A 19200-nucleotide genomic window follows, 5' to 3' on the forward strand; every position below is an offset into this window, starting at 1 on the left:
TAACCGGTAATTTTTATCACTTTGTATTATTCTCTATCGTGTTATCTTCGTAAAACCAAAAATCGCATGTCTCTATCCCTATCACAACGTTTGCAATGATCGTTTGAACTAAGCCTCTCCGGGCGCGCCATTCAACGCTTCGTTAACAACGGAACTGAAAATGGCTCTAGATTTGTAATTATGATAAAGACAAGTTAGATTTCAAATAAAAACAAAAAAAATCAAAGTAAAATAAGCATTTTAGTTAAAATTAAAATTGTCTCTACCTGTAGCAGAGAAAAATGTTGTGGCAGGCCTTTGTTCAAACGATCATAGCAAATGTTGTGATAGGGATAGAGACATGCGATTTTTGGTTTTACAAAGATAATACGATAGAGAATAATACAAAGTAATAAAAACTACCTGTTATAGGGGTATTTTTTTGAGAAATTTATCAAATAACCAAAAAAACACGAATTTAAAAGCAGATTTGTGTATTTTATGTATTTCTTTAGTATCGCCTGTTATTTAGCATTATTACTGTTTTTATTTTATCAGGATATACCGCTTAGCTTAAAAGTTATTACGTTTTCTTTACAATAAGTAATTTGAAGAAAAAAAATTCTATAAAAAATTAAAAAAAAATCTCAAAAAATTTTTGACCTCTTTTTTGTCGATAAAAATAGGTCTAGTTTCATCTATTTTCATATGTACACTTTAACGTGACTCACACTGTATAGATTTAAAAGCTAATTCTACTGGACTAATAGGAGGAGTTCGAAGTTAAGGTTCGACTTCCCTCCATTGCAAAGCAGATGACAGGTGACAAACAAATGTTTGTAGCCTTTAAGCCTACGCCCTTGACAGTAAGGCAGTCCACATCGGAGGTTGCGAAAGTGCTAATGAACTTGAAACTCGGTTTTATGGGCTTAGATCGTTATAAATTATTCGCGAATTTAATTAAGTACAGTCGCGAGAGATATTTTATACATTCTGAGGCCCTTTTTAGGGCACATATTGTACTGCCAATCCTACTTATATGCGAAAGTTTGTGTGGAACTGTGGACGTATGTTGATTTTCTTTCCCGTAAAAATTACTGCACAGATTTAGATGAAACTTTACAGTATTATTGTTATTTATTCTGTGCTATAATTTATAACGATTACGACGATTATTACTGATTGAACTTTTCAACTATTAGAGATAGGTAGTGAGTTTGGTCGCATCAGATTCATCATCGCATTCCTTTATGTATACTATGTATATTTGAACCACTTTCTTTATTTTTATTTATTAATTACCCATGTATTGACATTATTTATTATAGTAGTAAATAAAAAAAAATACAATTGTGATCGCGACTGTACAGTGTACATAACTGTAGTGCCATAAAGCTATGGACGACATAATATTATGGAGTACGTTGTTTGAGCCAATTGGTGGTCGAGCGAGGCGAGGACGGTGATTCCCACGGACAAGCGTTTAACCACTTGTAGTGTTTTAAAAATATGTTAGTTTGCCAAACTAATTTAATTTTAAAAAGTATGATGGTAGTACCTGGGTATGTTGACATCAAGTAGTATTTAAGCACCTATTTATGTAAATCGTGTATTCTGTACTTCTGCCGCTGATGGACGTCTTGGGTAAAACTGTAAGTCCACAGTGAATTATATGTATAAATAAATAAATAAATAAAATCAAAAACCAACTTTACCAAGTTAGAAACTTAATTAAAATTATTGTTGAATTTTGACAAAATATCTTTCAAAATGTTTAGCCTAAAATAGATCTAATCGTCCTTATTTAGGCAGAAATATTAATTTTATTACCATAAATCATCTACACTAATATTATAAAGAGGTAAAGTTTGTGTATTTTATATATTAGTTAAATTGTAAGGGGTAATCTCGGGATCTATTGAACCGATTTTAAAAATTCTTTCACCAATAGAAAGCCACATTATTGCTGAGTGTCATAGGTTATATAAAAAACCGAAAAATTCAACGCGGGCGAAGCCGCGGGCGGAAAGCTAGTTGGCTATAAATAGATACATCATTGAACATAGTATAGTACAAGATGCCCTTAAAGAGAAATCGCGGATCTTCTCAAGGCAGCCGAATTCATGAGCTCATGTATACGAATATTTGATTTAGTCGGTTTATTATTCTCGAATCAATTTACATCAGACTCTTAACATCATGTGCGATTGCGGTCAAAATGTTGCTTTGTACAGTCAGCGTCAAATAGTTCGTGACATCCACCATCCACCATCCATCCAAAGTGGCCAAAAAGTTGATAACACAACCTTATTGTAATTGTAACAAAGACGTGTTGCGTACTTAACACGTTGGACGCCACGCGGCTCACCGGTGAGCCTCGAACAATACAATTTCCATTGTGTCTACGTCTCGGCGTTCAATGACTTAATGGATACTTTGGTTATCACGAACTATTTGTATAAATGTATAGAAAGTAGGTAATTATGTAAGTTTGATTGTTATATTTTCGCGCCTAAACAACTAAATCAATTTGCTGAATTTTGAAAGAAAAATGATACGTTTTGTATTAGGTTTTGTAATGTTGAAAAATTAGGTGGAATAGAGGGATTTGCCATCCCTTACCATTAGGTACTTATGAAATGAGATTGATATGAAAATAAATATGTACAGTTTGATAAGTATTCCAAATTATTTCACAGTTCAAGCTCTTGTTTGTTCGAAGAGACCCACGCCCTAAATATTTGTTTTAAAAATTTCCTTTTTATTGCTTAAGGAAGTTTCTTTACCTTAAAAGAACCTAAAATTATGTCATTGGGAATTATCAGTATGCAAATAATATGGAGACCATCCTTCTATGGCGTTTTGAGACAAACAAACAAGTTTTTTGGAAATCCATTAAAAGCTATCTCAGATGCAAAATCTTTTAAATCTTAAATATTTCCTTATGCATTTTCCTTTGAAAATTAAGTTTGAGGATATTGTTAGTCCAAGATGGTGTTTTCAAACTACCTTTATTTACCATTTAATTTAGTTTTCTTTTTTTTTCTTGGCCATTTTTAAACATAATACCTATTTTACAAGTTCTTTGGTTTGTTTTCAAAAGCAAGGATTAATTTAATAAGGCCATCTACGATATTTGATTTTCAGTTACGATTTCTTATTTAAAGTGTCTATTCGTTTCGTAATAGGTACCAAAGTAAAGATAGTAGTGGCCAAAAGTTGGCAAATTGTAACAAAGACATTTTGCCAACTTTTTGGCCACTTTGGGTGTCACCAACTATTTGATGCTGACTGTACCTAATTGCCCAAATACTATTTAGACGACTTATCACTTATTTGAATAGTTCTCGTAATCAGTCCGTTAAAAATAAGAGTTCAATGTAACCTACTGATCCGATTGTGTATTGTCTTCCGAATAAAGGCCTATCGTTATCAAAACTGGACAAAAGCCAGTTCCTCGCAAGAATGAATGCAAGACTGTCCTTGCGAACACAATGCTGTCTTGTCGATTATTCACGCCGGCATTTAGTATGCCCTGCGACAGTGGTGGCCAACCTTTTCTTTACCAGCTAGTCCAGAATTCGCGCCATTATATCGTCTTACTACGGCATTTTATCGGTATTACACGATAAGCCAATTCATTTGTCGTCTAAAATCGACAAGATATCGTGACGCACTGACGCGCATCCTAGGACTGTTTCTGGCCGGAGGGGACTGTTTCTAACAGGGATCCACGAGTCTGTTAGTTAAACGTACTCTCACCACTTTCGGGACTATTCCCACTTCTCGTTCTGCAACTCCTGTGCAGTCAGGATCTATAGCTTGACCGCCAAATAAGAACCCAACCAGTGACGGTCAAGTTTGTCCCCCGGGTAAAGTTAAACTGTCATTGGTTCCGCAATAAAAATCAGAATTTTTATTTTTATTTTCTTCATTGGGAAAACATACAGCTTATAATATAACACAGGTAGCATACAAAAAATAAAAAATTGCAATGAATTTTGGGTCTGGTAATCCACAGACCACTGGTTGGGAACCACCATAGCTGGGCACCGTTAATCAAATAGTTAACTTCGTTAATCGTTAAACCGTTAATAAAAAAATTAACTTCGTTAAACGTTAAAACGTTACTTTTCACAAGATTTAACGCAAGTTAACGTTAATCGTTAATCCGTTAACACATAATAATAAAACGTTGTATGCAAGGTTCAAATAATTTCGAAAGCTTGTATCGCGCATGGAATTTGGAATTCCTCTTTTTCAGGGTTCCGTAGTCCTGACAAGGAACCCTTATAGTTTCGATATGTCTGTCTGTCTGCCCGAGGTTTTTCTTGGAAACTATTGGCACTAGGGAGCTGTAATTTTGTAGAGATATGTATATTAATCACGCCGACAAAACGGTAGAATAAAATTTTAAAAAAATATTTTTTTTAGGGTAGCTCCCCTACATGTAAAGTGGGGATGAATTTTTTTTTCATCTTCGACCCCATCGTGTAGGGTATCGTTGGATAGGTCTTTAAAAATGGCTTAGGGGTTCCTAAGATTTTTATCCATTTAGGGATCTAATTTTTGTTCGAGTAGGGCGTTCCCCCCCCCCCCCCCCCTCTAAAAACTAAACTGTTGGCTTGAAAAATCTGGAAAAATTCATGATAATACTGCTATTCATAAACTTTCAAGGAAAGCTATAGCGGTTAAGATACATCAATTAGTTTGAGAGTAATAGTCATTTAACTCATGTATTACAAAATTTCTTAACTAGTGAAAATTCCTTAAAAGAAAATACGAAAAGTGACTGTATATGAAGTAATTGCTTGCTTCTGAAATATACTGTGGTAACGACGGACCACTACGGAACCCTACACTGCGCGTGGCACGACACGCTAATTATTATAATTTTATTTTACACTTTTTAGTAGTATCTCAATCTCAGAGCCTTGTTTCAATTACAATACAATTTAGCATCAAAGTGCTCGAAAAGACAAATCCAGCAAACCCAAACTCGATAAGTTTCCACCGTTTCGTTTAGGAATTCCTATGGCCACCTCCTGACTCCATCATCAGGACCCTGGACATCATCTAGTACTAAAGTGCTCGAAAAGACAAATCCAACGAACCCAAATTCGATGCGATGCCGCCGTTTCATTTAGGAGTTTCTATGGCCACCTCATGACTCCATCATCAGACCAGCTCAATGGTACCATAACATTGCATTGTCATCGTACTTACATAAGTATACCAAATTTCAGCTCAATCGGTTGGAGGAAAACTGGTCTTAAATTCAGTTGCAAGAGTTGTCCCACATAGGTACTAACAAGTGTCGTTAGTGATCTGGTTACAAAAACTGTTATTTTGGGTTCTGGAAGTTCTGAAAGCCCGAACGTACTCGTCAGAACGCGTTTTTCTAGCGTTTTTCAGTGTGCTTTCGGTAAATAGTAGGTACTGGATTAACGATTAACGGACTTAGGATAATTTAACGGAAGTTAACGAGTCCGTTAACATTTTTTAAAGTTAACTTAAAAGTTAATCCGTTAATAGAAATGTTAACTTCGTTAATTAACGATTAACGGATTAACGAGTTAATGCCCAGCTATGGGAACCACTGAGGTCAAGAGTTCAAGTTGCTTGTGAGTTCGGCGTTGTGTCATTTTTAGGATGTTCTTTGACTTTCTAGAAGATACGTGCTCGTGCATAATACTTGTAATATCCTACAAAAGCGTAGGACGACCGATAGTCACGCTTTTGTATAACCGAATACCCGATAGTCAAGTCTTTTACAAACACTTCACGTATATTTTCGGATAAAGCATTTGTTCAGGTATAATTAAATCTAATAATTACTCTTAATCTTTTTACACTAGCGAGTTTCCTGCGATTTCACGGCTATAGTGAAAAAATCATCTCTACATTGCGATTCAGAATTAAAAATTGACAAACGCCATCTATTGATCAAAGATCTAACCACCAATTGCTTCACCCATAAATGGGTTCTACGCCTCCATATTCAAGGTGCAATTCCACTTGCCCCATCGAATGCTCCATGCTTAAATGGATTCTACACCTCCATATTCAAGGTCCAATTCTCTTTGCCCTCAGGTGTTCCACCTCCGAGACATTCGCTGGGAGCGGCCGCGGTTCATCTCGAAGACGTTCCTCGCGTTCGTCACCTTCAACGTGATCAGCTACTCGCTGCTGGCCGCTGAGGTGCTGACCACCAACTTCGCCGACACCTCTGCTGAGAAGAAGGTGAGCTATTTCAACGATTTAAGCCTCGTATTCACGTGAGCAGCCTCAGGCCAAGCAGGTCGTCCGAGGAAGGCGTCGTCTCTAGTATCCAAGGCACCGAACACTAAGCGGCAGAGAGAACACCCCAGTTTTTAGTGGATTCGAGCTCCACATAGCCTGCTGCCTCGCGGAAGGTATGGACACTAATGGACAGGCCATATCCTGGTTCAAAAAGCAGCGTGATCTTGAGGCAGACTGAGGCTGCTCAAGTGGATACGAGGCTCGATGCAGAATGAAGCCAGGCGCCACGATGCACCAGTTTAGAGCAAAACCCCGATGTCACCAGACGCGCGTAGCTCATCTCTACTGTAAGCACGGCTCAGGCGCCTTTGAGCGTGCGCAAAAATCAACAAGATCTGCCTCGGTCAGCGTCAATTTTTATGTGATTTTTCCACTTTGGTAATATTCTAAAATAACAAACATATATCTAATTGACGGAATACATCATCAGTGGTTTCGGGTTTGAATCCGGTGTAGAAAAAATACATATAAAATCATATATAAAGCGAACACAAACGTACCCTCTTAACCCTTCTAAATTATGACACCTCTTTGTTTAAACAACTACTTATTGTGTACCTAAACGATCATTTTAATTGCGACAACAATTCCCCATCGGCAGCATAGAAGCGATAAACGCTGTTTGTATTCCAATCACGGGCTTTGAAAGTATATTTTCTGTGTAACGGCAGTAATATGAATTCTTGTGCAGCCAGTCACAGCATAATTGATGAGTTCTGTTGATGAATCTTGGTACATACGAGTATTTGTACAACTTGCAACAATGAATGTATAAATTGTAGACCGTTTTGTTCCTTCTTCCTGTTGAATAAAGAATCGCTGCCATCTTCCCGTAGATTTCGTAAAAGTCGATTAAAGGACGTAGCACACTTATCAACCCGGGAAGGGATCGTAACCGTATCATCTCGAGGCGGTGAGTATTCTTTGATGAAACGTATGCGCATCGTAACGTAAACGCCTCGCGGTTGACAGCGCGCAAAAGGCAATACGGTGTTGATCCCTTTCCGAGTTGATTGATAAGTCTGCTATGACCTTTAGGCACAAATCTATACTAATATTATAAATGCGAAAGTAACTCTGTCTGTCTTGCTTTCACGCCTAAACCACTGAACTAATTTTGATGAAATTTGGCATAGAGATAGTTTGAGTCCCGGGAAAGGACATAGGATAGTTTTTATCCCGGTTTTTAGAACAGGGACGCGTGCGATAAAGTTTTTTTTTGTGTCAGACACAATTCCACGCGGGCGAAGCCGCGGGCTGAAAGCTAGTATCTGTGATATGGGAGCGTAGAAAGAAGAAACAAGAAATACAAAACTCAACAATGCTATGTGTAGACGCTACATTTATAAATTACTAAAATATTTTCCATCTTGTGTCATGTGGTCTATTGTTGTGCATGGAAATTTGCCTATTAGTATTTAATTATTTAAATGTAATCGTTTTATTAGTTTAATGTAAGTTACCTACTTAAAATGAAATGGTTGGTAAATTGCACTACGTTTATAAATTAACGTAAATGTGACATACCTACATTATACTATTGTCTACCAGTGTAACAAAGTCTGTTAATAATAATGAGATGTTATTGATTTGGATGACAAATTCGTACTAAGCGAATATGCATTTTAGAACAGATTCGTAGGTACTAATACGACCGATACGGATCCGTCAAAATACAGAACAAGAAAACTGACTATAAAATTGAATGACGGTCTTCCTTGCTGCCAACCGCCCGAAGCGGCCCCAATCGCTTGAGCAGTTGTGACTGCCTCGAGCGGTTGGCAGCATGATGTTTCAATTGACTATGACTGCAAGGGTGGTCAGCGTATGATGATCACAGGCTAACTAAATGAATGGTATTCTATGTATAGATTGTTTCATTCACGAAAACGTGCTCCACTATTCTTCCGCTAATGTTTGAGTGTTATCGGTACACGCTAAAATTATCCATGAGTGCACACGCATACTACAATAATAACGCTCGTATTGCTCGGATCAAACCCGCACCCCGCGCTTCCTTCGACCAAAAATTGTTGGGGCGCGTCTTCGTGGATGAAACGATCTATACTGTAACTGTGTCTTTAAATAAATAAATAAACTGCTCGATCTGTCCGTGTATGGCGGGCTGTAGAGTGTAGGGTCCATTCCCATATGAGGCAATTTGTTTTTTTTTTCAGTTCCAAAAAGTTAGTCCTGTTCATGATGCGTATGTTTTTGTTACAGAGCTTCTACCAGCACGTGTTCAACGGTTTCTACGCGGTGCTGCTCTTCGTGGTGGTCATCTTCTTCCTCATCTACGGTGTCGAGGTCTACTTCAAGGTCAGTACAGCAATATTTTATGTTCACATTTTACTTCCACAATGTGTAAGTGTACACATTATTTTATTACCATAAAAGTAATATACAGGGTGATAGGTAAATGGGTATATGAGCGGACAGTAGCCCATGTTAACATGGGCATATAAATGGTATGGTGAAGTCAGAAAATTGATATCTTCATTTTAATTATTTTAATTTTCATAGAAATCGGATTTTATAAAATTTATTTTGTAAAATATACCCATTTACCTAACACCCTGTATCAAGCTTTTGCCCGCGGCTTCACCAGCGTGAAATTTAGTATCACAGATCGGCATAAATTATAGCCTATATGTTAATCTGGGTTACAAACAATAATACTGTAAAGTTTCAACAAAATCCGTTCAGTAGTTTTTGCGTGAAAGAGTAACAAACATCCAGACATCCAAACTTAGTAGGATAGTAGGATAATCAATAAACAAAGTTTGGATGTAAGTCTCGGCCGGGCAATCTTCAAAAACCAGGGCTTGCAAATAAGCGTCGACCGGCAGCGTTGGCCAAATAAGTTCCTCCAAAACTTTCGGTGATGTACAATCACCCAGAAAATCCCCCAGGTCCATCTTTCTTCAGTCAATCTGGATACTTCAAACAAGTTTTGTGAACAACAAGTCTAAGTTGTTTGAAATGAATAAATTCAAAGCGAAAAAAATACTACCTAAATTATAGTAATTATATTTTAATAATATTATTCACCCAGATTGGCTGTTAATAATATAAAATACGGATATTCCTGTATCCTTTTCAGTCAAACTAAAGTTTTTACTAAATTACTATTATTTCTATTAATAATCGTATTACTTTGCCTTATTTCTACGTAATTTTATTTTCAATATGATGTGCCAATAACAACAGCGAGGCCAAGTGTTTTCAGCCACGTCTTAGAGTTTCCGCAGACAACAGACTTTTAGTCGGCACCTACAGGGCAGATACGTACCATCTTAGACTGCATCTCACTCCAGGTGCGATTGCGGTCAAATATCTGCCTTGTGATGCATAAAAAAATGATTGGTCGGCTTGCCCACCTCTCGTTCCCACAATCCCACCGCTGCAACTCCTGTGTAGCCAGGATTTACAGCTTGACTCCCAAAAAACCTTATCTGTGAAGTCAAATTTGCTCCGGTCGAAAGTTAAACTGTCATTGGATGAGGAATCGGCCTATACCCGATCAACAACAGCCCAATGGTTTTGAAGCCACGATAGCCGAACGGTGAAAAGGTCGCAATGACTTGAAACAAGAACTCAACTCAACTCGAAAGTTCCTCGGACTTGGGTTAGATTCGAATAAAAATTAAATTCATAAAATTCATTTATTTTTGCAAATAGGCTTTAAAAAAGCGCTTTTACACGTCCCAATATTAACCCTACCACTGCTTCGGGACAATAAATGGGCCAGTGCTGAGAAGAAGCAGCGCAAGAAACTCAGTCACTCCCATCGCCGCTCGACTATTGTGATGAACCCACTCGTATCACAAGCATATTTAGCTTACCACGAGGGCTTATGGTCCCGATTAGTAATTTGTATTTATAAAAATCGGTGTAAGGCTTGATATGTCGATTTGTGCACACGCACACTACGATAATGACGCTCGGATTGCTCGGATCAAACTCCCTGCACGCGCTTCCCTCGACCAAAAATTGGTGAGGCGCGTCTTCATGGATGAAACGATCTATACCACCATACATGTTCCAAGTGTCCCAACTATCAGCCGACAAAGTCTGCAGTCTGCGGGGTCTCTCAGACAATAGAGCCGCCTTGGATCGTCTCTATATGGTCTAACGCGCTATTGTAGAGTTTAATGGCGTATGTGCGGTCGATTTATCTTCTGGTTCCATTGATTGTGGCGGTGAACTGATGTACCGACCTTGGGGAAGCGGAAATATATCAGTTCAGACAAAGACATAATCTGCAAAAAAGATTATGTCACGTTTACACATTGGGTTATCTATTCCTTATAAAAACTGTTTGAAACCGCTTTGGTTTCGTTTTTGTTTTGGTTGGAAGACGAATTGTGCTTTTTCAATTAGGTCCAATTCGTAAATCTGTCAAATTCTATAGAAAAATAGTCCGCCCGACTCTTCTCCGCACTGCTCCGCTCCGCCTTGGTGGGGAGATAGGGCCTTATAAGTCTGGCACTTAACCGAGACCATGACTGAGGTTAGTTAGTTAGTTTTAAAGGGCAAGTTAGTTTTACAGGGCAATCGAATACCGCACTTAGCCTCATGATTGGGCCATTGTACGCCATGACTGAGTTATGGGAGAGTTTATGTGACGTCAGACGTCAGCGAGACTTCAGATGTGATATAGACTTGTAATGTTCTGTTACATCATAAATGTCACCTCTCTCGCGTCGAAGATTTTTAAACAAGTCCTACAGAAAAGCTTTTGTATTTAAGCACTAGAATCCTTGCATATTGGACACATTTTTTACTGTATTTTGTTTGTTTAGTGGAAAATCCATTACATCTCATGATTTCATTTCCTGCAACATCTAGCAAAAAGTAATTAATATTCTAAGTGCTTAGTTATGTTAGTATTTCAGTTAGTTAGGTCATAAAATAAAATAAGGAATGTTAATTTTATAATACGTCGTTATAGTGAAGTCGCGATGCAAGTGCTTGTTTAAAGTCGTTGTGATTTTATGCAACAATATTTATTTAAAAACCACAACATTATGCAACATAGTAATAGCACAGAATATGTAATAGTAGCAGTAATAGGTCAAGTAGGTACTAGATACGACCGTAATTTTACCTTAATTCGTTCTGCAACAGAATAAAATAGGTGGAAATGCAGGAACATTGTCATACTCGTACTTAACCGACGCATACGTACTTTGAGCAATTTCATCGAAAAACAACCATATAAAGGGGAGTAGCACTCCTCAGCTTCCCTTAACCTAAAAAAGATTTTGCAACCGGCATGTATTTGACTGCAGTCATACCTAAGGTTAAGCGTATATGCAGTCTAGGGTGGTTCAAATCTGTCCAATCCTATTAAAGCCACATTCAGATGATGAGCGTTAAACGATGAGCGATCGTAGCGCTTGAGACAGATATTAACAGGCAGTGAGTTCCAGTCCCTAGCTTTTCGCATTAAGGTGGGTCTACGCTAGATGAGCCGAGCACGAGCGGAGTACGACCCTAGCCGAAATTCGTGTAGTGTGGACCGAGAGCCTCGAACGAACGCGCTTCTAGCGTTTGGCTTTTGCTCGACTGTGCTCCACTTGTTGACGGTTATTTGACGAACACATAGTGTTCGGGAGCCGGCTAACAATGAAATTGCGCATGCAGTTTACTCCAGTTTGTTTATAATAATACAATAATATATTAAAATGGCTCCGCCTTGCGCGGAGTCGCCTTGATGAGTGCAGGCCGAGGCTGTGCGCGCAGCCGGCACATGTCACTGTCTGCGCGCGCACCCGGCGCTAATGATGGTCAAAGTCAAAGTCAAAGTCAAAATTTCTTTATTTGTTTAGACTAATAAATAGTTCTTACAAATCGTCATTTTGCTCTTAAGGAGCCTCTACATGTCTCATAATCTTTTTACCCTACCAGCGCTTCGAGACCAACATTTGGCAAGTGCTGAGAAGAAGCGCCGCAACAAACGCGAACGCGGTCGGCGCGCGAACACATAGGGATTTGCATCGCGCTCTACTATGTTCGAGGAGAGTGATTGTTGTAGGCTCGTTGTACGTTCACACTTGATTCCCCGAGTAGAGCGGCTCATCTTGCTCTCAACTCGTGCTCTCTCTAGCATAGACCCACCTTTATGAAGAGTTTTTGTTGCAGCTCCGCGGCGAGTTCCTGAAGGAAACTAAAGTGTGCACGGTGATATCCCCGCGGCCCGGGCCCTCCACCGCGGACGAGGGCGACGACGCTAGGGACACGCTCGTCACCAAGCAGGTCAGTTCCCATACCACTAACAGGCAAAAATCGGGCCTCATTGAATATTTCCACCCTCAGATTACGGAATAATGGTTTGGCAGACGTTATTTTTTTCTGCACCAATGAGAGGAAACTTGTTCGTTGGAGGCATTTTATTTAGAGTGACGCACGTATCCTTTAAGCAAAATGCTAACTTGTGTGGTAAATACGAGCGGACACCTTAGTGATATAGTGAATTCCAGCAAGAAAAAGAGCAGAAGGGCGTTTATTGTGCGTTCTTATATCAATGGCATTCTGCTGATTAGATTTTAGATCTCAGGTGTCTTTTCTTTAGCTAAGCTGTTCTGCCAATGACCCCAAGCTACTCATCCTTATCGCTCGCGCGTAATTATATTGCTGTCGCCCTCGCACACTCACTGCGGCTGCCCGTCGCACAGTCGCGACAGCAATATAATTACGCACGAGCGATAAGGATGAGTAGCTTGGGGTCATTGGACGAAATTCTACGTGCTCGGCGATCAGACTATAGTTCCTTTAAGACTTAAGTTTTTGATATGTACCATAACCATAACTCTGACTTATTTTGTCTCGCAGGGCGTGCAAACTGACCTGGCCGACAACAATGGCTCCGTGGACCCGCGCTCGGTGAACCAGTCGCAGCTGCACCAGTCGCGGCTGGGGCTGCTCAGCCAGGCGCTGATGCTCATCCTCATCGCCGGCTTCCTCGCCTCCGAGACGCTCGGCGAGTTCTGGAAGACCAAGTGAGTTGACTATCATTGTTTCAGACAGTAATGGAGGCCAGTGTTCAGAAGAAGCAGCGCTAGAAACTCAGTCACTATTGCCAAACTCTTCTTCGAAAGTTTACAAAAGTATCTTTTGCTTTTTTCTCAATTATTGAGTGTCTTCTGGAGTACCGGCAAAACATTCAGGAAATTCTAGAATGAAGATGACGTCGCCGTAAAGGTAGCTTAAGACGTCGATCTGGATATCTGAGCCATCCCTATTCTTCGATACTTGAGGTTGTCTGTTGCAAGAAGATAGCTTTCAGCAGCTGGATGAAAAAGAGCGAGAGATCGTGCTTTGTGGCGCTCCTAAATGACTTCTTCCTGCTCCTTAATGACGCTTCTTAGTGACTTAAGTGCCAGTGGACTGTCATTTTTAGCTGAAGTGATGATGATGATGGATTGAGTGTGCCAACAACGACAGCGGCTGAATAAATAAGCCTTGTGTCGCTCCTCAATGGTGGCTTAAGTTCCAATAGACTATTAGCTGATGATGATGATGAGTATATACAACGGCTCGGTGGACCCGCGCTCGGTGAACCAGTCGCAGCTGCACCAGTCGCGGCTGGGGCTGCTCAGCCAGGCGCTGATGCTCATCCTCATCGCCGGCTTCCTCGCCTCCGAGACGCTCGGCGAGTTCTGGAAGACCAAGTGAGTAGACTACTACTGTTTCAGACGATAATGTGAGCCAGTGTTCAGAAGAAGCAGCGCTAGAAACTCAGTCACTATTGCCAACCTCTTCTTCGAAAGTTTACAAAAGTATCTTCTGCTTTTTTCTCAATTATTGAGTGTCTTCTGGAATCCCGGCGAAATTTTCAGGAAATTTTCGAATGGAGACGGCGTCTCCGTAAAGGTAGCTTAAGACGTCGACCTGGATGTCCGAGCCATTCCTATTCTTCGATACTTGAGGTTGTCTGTTGCAAGAAGATAGCTTTCAGCAGCTGGATGAAAATGAGCGGGAGATCGTGCTTTGTAGCGCTCCTTAATGAATCTTCTTCGTGCTCCTTAATGACGTTTCTTAGCGACTCAAGTGCCAGTGGACTACCATGAGCTGAATTAGTGATGATGATGAGTTTGTGAGTGTACCAAAAACGGCAGCAGCTGGATCCAAAAAGTAGGAGATCGCGCTTTGTGGGGATCCTTAATATCTACTCTTCCTGCTCCTTAATGACGCTTCTTAGTGACTTAAGTGCCAGTGGACCGTCATTAGCTGAAGTGATGATGATGATGATGGATTGAATGTACCAACTACGACAGCGGCTGAATAAGCCTTGTGTCGCTCCTCAATGGTGACTTAAGTGCCAATAGACTATTAGCTGATGATGATGATGAGTATATACAACGGCTCGGTGGACCCGCGCTCGGTGAACCAGTCGCAGCTGCACCAGTCGCGGCTGGGGCTGCTCAGCCAGGCGCTGATGCTCATCCTCATCGCCGGCTTCCTCGCCTCCGAGACGCTCGGCGAGTTCTGGAAGACCAAGTGAGTGTTCTGGAGGACAGGAGGCAGGTGGAGAGGCGGGTTTAGGATGGAGATCGTATCTCAGCTAAGGTAGCTTAGCTACGTCTGTCCTACGATACTTCTTTAGGTCTTCTGTTGAAAGAAGATAGCTCGGTGCTTTGTGGCGCTCCTTAATGATTCTGCTTCGCGCTCCTTAATGACGCTTCTTAGTGACTTAAGTGCCAGTGGACTACTATTAGCTGAAGTGATGATGATGAGTTTGTGAGTGTACCAAAAACGACAGCAGCTGGATCCAAAAAGCGGGAGGTCGCGCTTTGTGGCGCTCCTTAATGACTCCGCTTCCTGCTCCTCAATGACGCTTCTTAGTGACTTAAGTGCCAGTGGACTGCCATTAGCTGATGTCATGATGATGATGGATTGAGTGTACCAACAACGACAGCGGCTGAATAAGCCTTGTGTCGCTCCTCAATGGTGACTTAAGTGCCAGTAGACTATCAGCTGATGATGATGATGAGTATATACAACGGCTCGGTGGGCCCGCGCTCCGTGAACCAGTCGCAGCTGCACCAGTCGCGGCTGGGGCTGCTCAGCCAGGCGCTGATGCTCATCCTCATCGCCGGCTTCCTCGCCTCCGAGACGCTCGGCGAGTTCTGGAAGACCAAGTGAGTGTTCTGGACGTCAGGAGGCAGGTGGAGGAGACGGGTTTTGGGATGGAGATCGTGACTCAGCTAAGCTACCTTAGCTACGTCTGTCCTACGATACTTCTTTAGGTCTTCTGTTGAAAGAAGATAGCTCGGTGCTTTGTGGCGCTCCTTAATGATTCTGCTTCGCGCTCCTTAATGAGCAGGAGCTCCTTAATGACGATTCTTAGTGACTTAAGTGCCAGTTGACTACCATTAGCTGTAGTGCTGATAATGAATGTGTGATTGCGTGAGAGTACCAACAACGGCAGCAGCTGCGGTCATTGGACGAAATTCTACGTGCTACGATACTTTTTGGTAACGTAGGACAGCGTCCCTAGACGTTTCTGGAGGAGGCGTACGTCCGGCAGTACAGTGATGATTGTTAGGCCACGAATTCAGACTTCAATCTTTTGAAAAGTATAGTTACTTATCTTTCTTTACTAATTTTCTCCCCTTTTCCACCCCCAGAGTACCAGTGGTCTCCCGCAACTGGCACGACGTGGTGTTCCGCCTGGCGGAGATCGGCGTCGCGCTATGGTTCCCGTGCGTGCTGTGGAACTCCATGGCGCCCGAGCGACTGTGGCTGCTCAACCCGCGCCGGCTGCTGTCCAAGCAGCTGGACGATGCGACCCTCGCAGAACTACTGGCGCGCCATCCCGACACCAAGGTACTGCTCACAGCTCACCTGCACTCCTGAGCGACTGTGGCTGCTCAACTGTTGTCTAACGCCCAAGAGACTGTGTCTCAACCCGCGCCGGCTGCTGTCCAAGCAGCTGAACGATGAGACCCTTGCGGAACTACTGGCGCGGCATCCCGACACCAAGGTACTGCTCACAGCTCACCTGCACTCTTGAGAGACTGTGTCTCCTCAACCCTGCTGCTCTCCAAGCAGCTGGACGATGCGACCCTCGCAGAACTATTGGCGCGCCATCCCGACAGCAAGGTACTGCTGCTCACAGCTTATAGCTCACTCCTGCTGCCCGAGTGACTGTAGCTCCTCAACCCTGCTGCTGTCCAAGCAACTGGACGATACGACACCGTTACTAAGGTACTGCATTCCTGCCGCCGGCCGGAGCGACTGAGGCTGCTCAACTGCTGTCCAACGCCCAAGCGACGGTGTCTCAAGCCACGCTGGCTGCTGTCCAAGCAGCTGGACGATGCGACCCTCGCGGAGCTCCTAGCGAGGCACCCCGACACCAAGGTACTGCTCACAGCTCACTTGGACTCTTGAGAGACTGTGTCTCAAGTCGCGCCGGCTGCTGTCCAAGCAGCTGGACCATGCGACGCTTGCAGAACTACTGGCGCGCCATCCCGACACCAAGGTACTGCTCACAGCTTATAGCTCACTCCTGCTGCCCGAGTGACGGTGGCTCCTCAACCTGCACCGGCTGCTGTCCAAGCAGCTGGACGATGCAACCCTCGCAGAACTACTGGCACGCCACCCCGACACCAAGGTACTGCTGCTCACAGCTCATAGCTCACTCCTGCTGCCCGAGCGACTGTGGCTGCTCAACCCGCGCCGGCTGCTGTCCAAGCAGCTGGACGATGCGACCCTCGCGGAACTACTGGCGCGGCATCCCGACACCAAGGTACTGCTCACAGCTCACCTGCACTCCTGAGTGACTGTAGCTCCTCAACCATGCTGCTGTCCAAGCAGCTGGACGATACGACCCCGACACCAAGGTACATTCCTGCCACCGGAGCGACTGAGGCTGCTCAACTGCTGTCCAACGCCCAAGCGACTGTGTCTCAACCCGCGCCGGCTGCTGTCCAAGCAGCTGGACGATGCGACCCTCGCGGAACTACTGGCGCGGCATCCCGACACCAAAGTACTGCTGCTCACAGCTTATAGCTCACTCCTGCTGCCTGAGAGACTGTAGCTACTCAACCCTGCTGCTGTCCAAGCAGCTGGACGATGCGACCCTCGCAGAACTACTGGCGCGCCATCCCGACACCAAGGTACTGTTCACAACTCACCTGCACTCCTGAGAGACTGTGTCTCAAGCCGCGCCGGCTGCTGTCCAAGCAACTGGACGATACGATCCTGACACTAAGGTACTGCATTCCTGCTACTGTGGCTGCTCAACCCGCGCCGGCTGCTGTCCAAGCAGCTGGACAATGCGACCCTCGCAGAACTATTGGCGCGCCACCCCGACACCAAGGTACTACTGCTCACAGCTTATAGCTCACTCCTGCTGCCTGAGAGACTGTGTCTCAACCCGCGCCGGCTGCTGTCCAAGCAGCTGGACGATGCGACCCTCGCGGAACTACTGGCGCGGCATCCCGACACCAAGGTACTGCTCACAGCTCACCTGCACTCCTGAGAGACTGTAGCTCCTCAACCCTCGCCGGCTGCTGTCCAAGCGACTGTGGCTGCTCAACCCGCGCCGGCTGCTGTCCAAGCAGCTGGATGATGCGACCCTCGCAGAACTTCTGGCGCGGCATCCCGACACCAAGGTACTGCTCACAGCTCACCTGCACTCCTGAGAGACTGTAGCTCCTCAACCCTCGCCGGCTGCTGTCCAAGCGACTGTGGCTGCTCAACCCGCGCCGGCTGCTGTCCAAGCAGCTGGACGATGCGACCCTCGCGGAACTACTGGCGCGCCATCCCGACACCAAGGTACTGCTGCTTACAGCTTATAGCTCACTCCTGCTGCCTGAGAGACTGTGGCTGCTCAACCCGCGCCGGCTGCTCCAAGTAGCTGGACGATGCGACACTTGCAGAACTCCTGTTGCGACATCCGGACACCAAGGTACTGCTGCTCACATATGACGCCTAAGCGATTGTAGCTCCTCAACCCTGCTGCTGTCCAAGCACCTGGACGATGCGCCCAAACGATTATAGCTCCTCAACTGCAATCCAAGCAATTAGATGATGCGACCCTCGCAGAGCTCCTGTTGCGACATCCGGACACCAAGGTACTGCTGCTCACATATGACGCCTAAGCGACTGTAGCTCCTCAACCCTGCTGCTGTCCAAGCAACTGGACGATACGATACCGACACTAAGGTACTGCATTCCTGCCGTCCGAGCGACTGAGGCTGCTCAACTGCTGTCCAACGCCCAAGCGACTGTGTCTCAACCCGCGCCGGCTGCTGTCCAAGCAGCTGGACGATGCGACCCTCGCAGAACTACTGGCGCGCCATCCCGACACCAAGGTACTGCTCATAGCTTACTCCATGGCGCCCGAGCGACTGTGTCTCAAGTCGCGCCGGCTGCTGTCCAAGCAGCTGGACGATGCGACACTCGCAGAACTACTGGCTCGCCATCCCGACACCAAGGTACTGCTCACAGCTCACCTGCACTCCTGAGCGACTGTAGCTCCTCTACCCTGCTGCTGTCCAAGCAACTGGACGATGTGACCCTCGCGGAACTACTGGCGCGACATCCCAACACCAAGGTACTGCTCACAGCTCACCTACACTCCTGAGAGACTGTGTCTCAAGTCGCGCCGGCTGCTGTCCAAGCAGCTGGACGATGCGACCCTCGCAGAACTACTGGCGCGACATCCGGACACCAAGGTACTGCTCACAGCTTATAGCTCACTCCTGCTGCCCGAGTGACTGTCTCCATAATGACAAGCAGTATATCCACCTGGGTCAAATATCTGGAAGTCCTGGGGTCCAGAATTTTCGCACCAGAATTTTAAGCCAAGTAAGACCAAACTCTTGTGATTCAACCAAGACCTTGTGCTGTTGCTAGATACAGCTAGAAGACGTCATGTTAGCAAAATGGATTAAACGGATTAGC

General features: G+C 44.0%; 1 protein-coding gene across 1 annotated transcript in view; it reads left to right on the top strand.

The window, feature by feature from the left end:
• The window catches only part of LOC135083087 (uncharacterized), a gene marked incomplete at its 5' end in the record, with an annotated part of 71489 nt that overhangs the window by 36018 nt on the left and 16271 nt on the right, over window positions 1-19200 (top strand). The window contains 9 exons of the mRNA XM_063977851.1: window positions 6073-6222; window positions 8506-8601; window positions 12430-12543; window positions 13120-13286; window positions 13812-13958; window positions 14127-14160; window positions 14624-14787; window positions 15282-15428; window positions 15918-16083. Coding sequence (XP_063833921.1) covers window positions 6073-6222; window positions 8506-8601; window positions 12430-12543; window positions 13120-13286; window positions 13812-13958; window positions 14127-14160; window positions 14624-14787; window positions 15282-15428; window positions 15918-16083 — 1185 coding nt within the window. The remainder of the gene's footprint in view (window positions 1-6072; window positions 6223-8505; window positions 8602-12429; window positions 12544-13119; window positions 13287-13811; window positions 13959-14126; window positions 14161-14623; window positions 14788-15281; window positions 15429-15917; window positions 16084-19200) is intronic.

The sequence above is a fragment of the Ostrinia nubilalis genome, chromosome 22 (genome assembly GCF_963855985.1).
Source record: "Ostrinia nubilalis chromosome 22, ilOstNubi1.1, whole genome shotgun sequence".
NCBI lineage: Eukaryota > Metazoa > Arthropoda > Insecta > Lepidoptera > Crambidae > Ostrinia > Ostrinia nubilalis.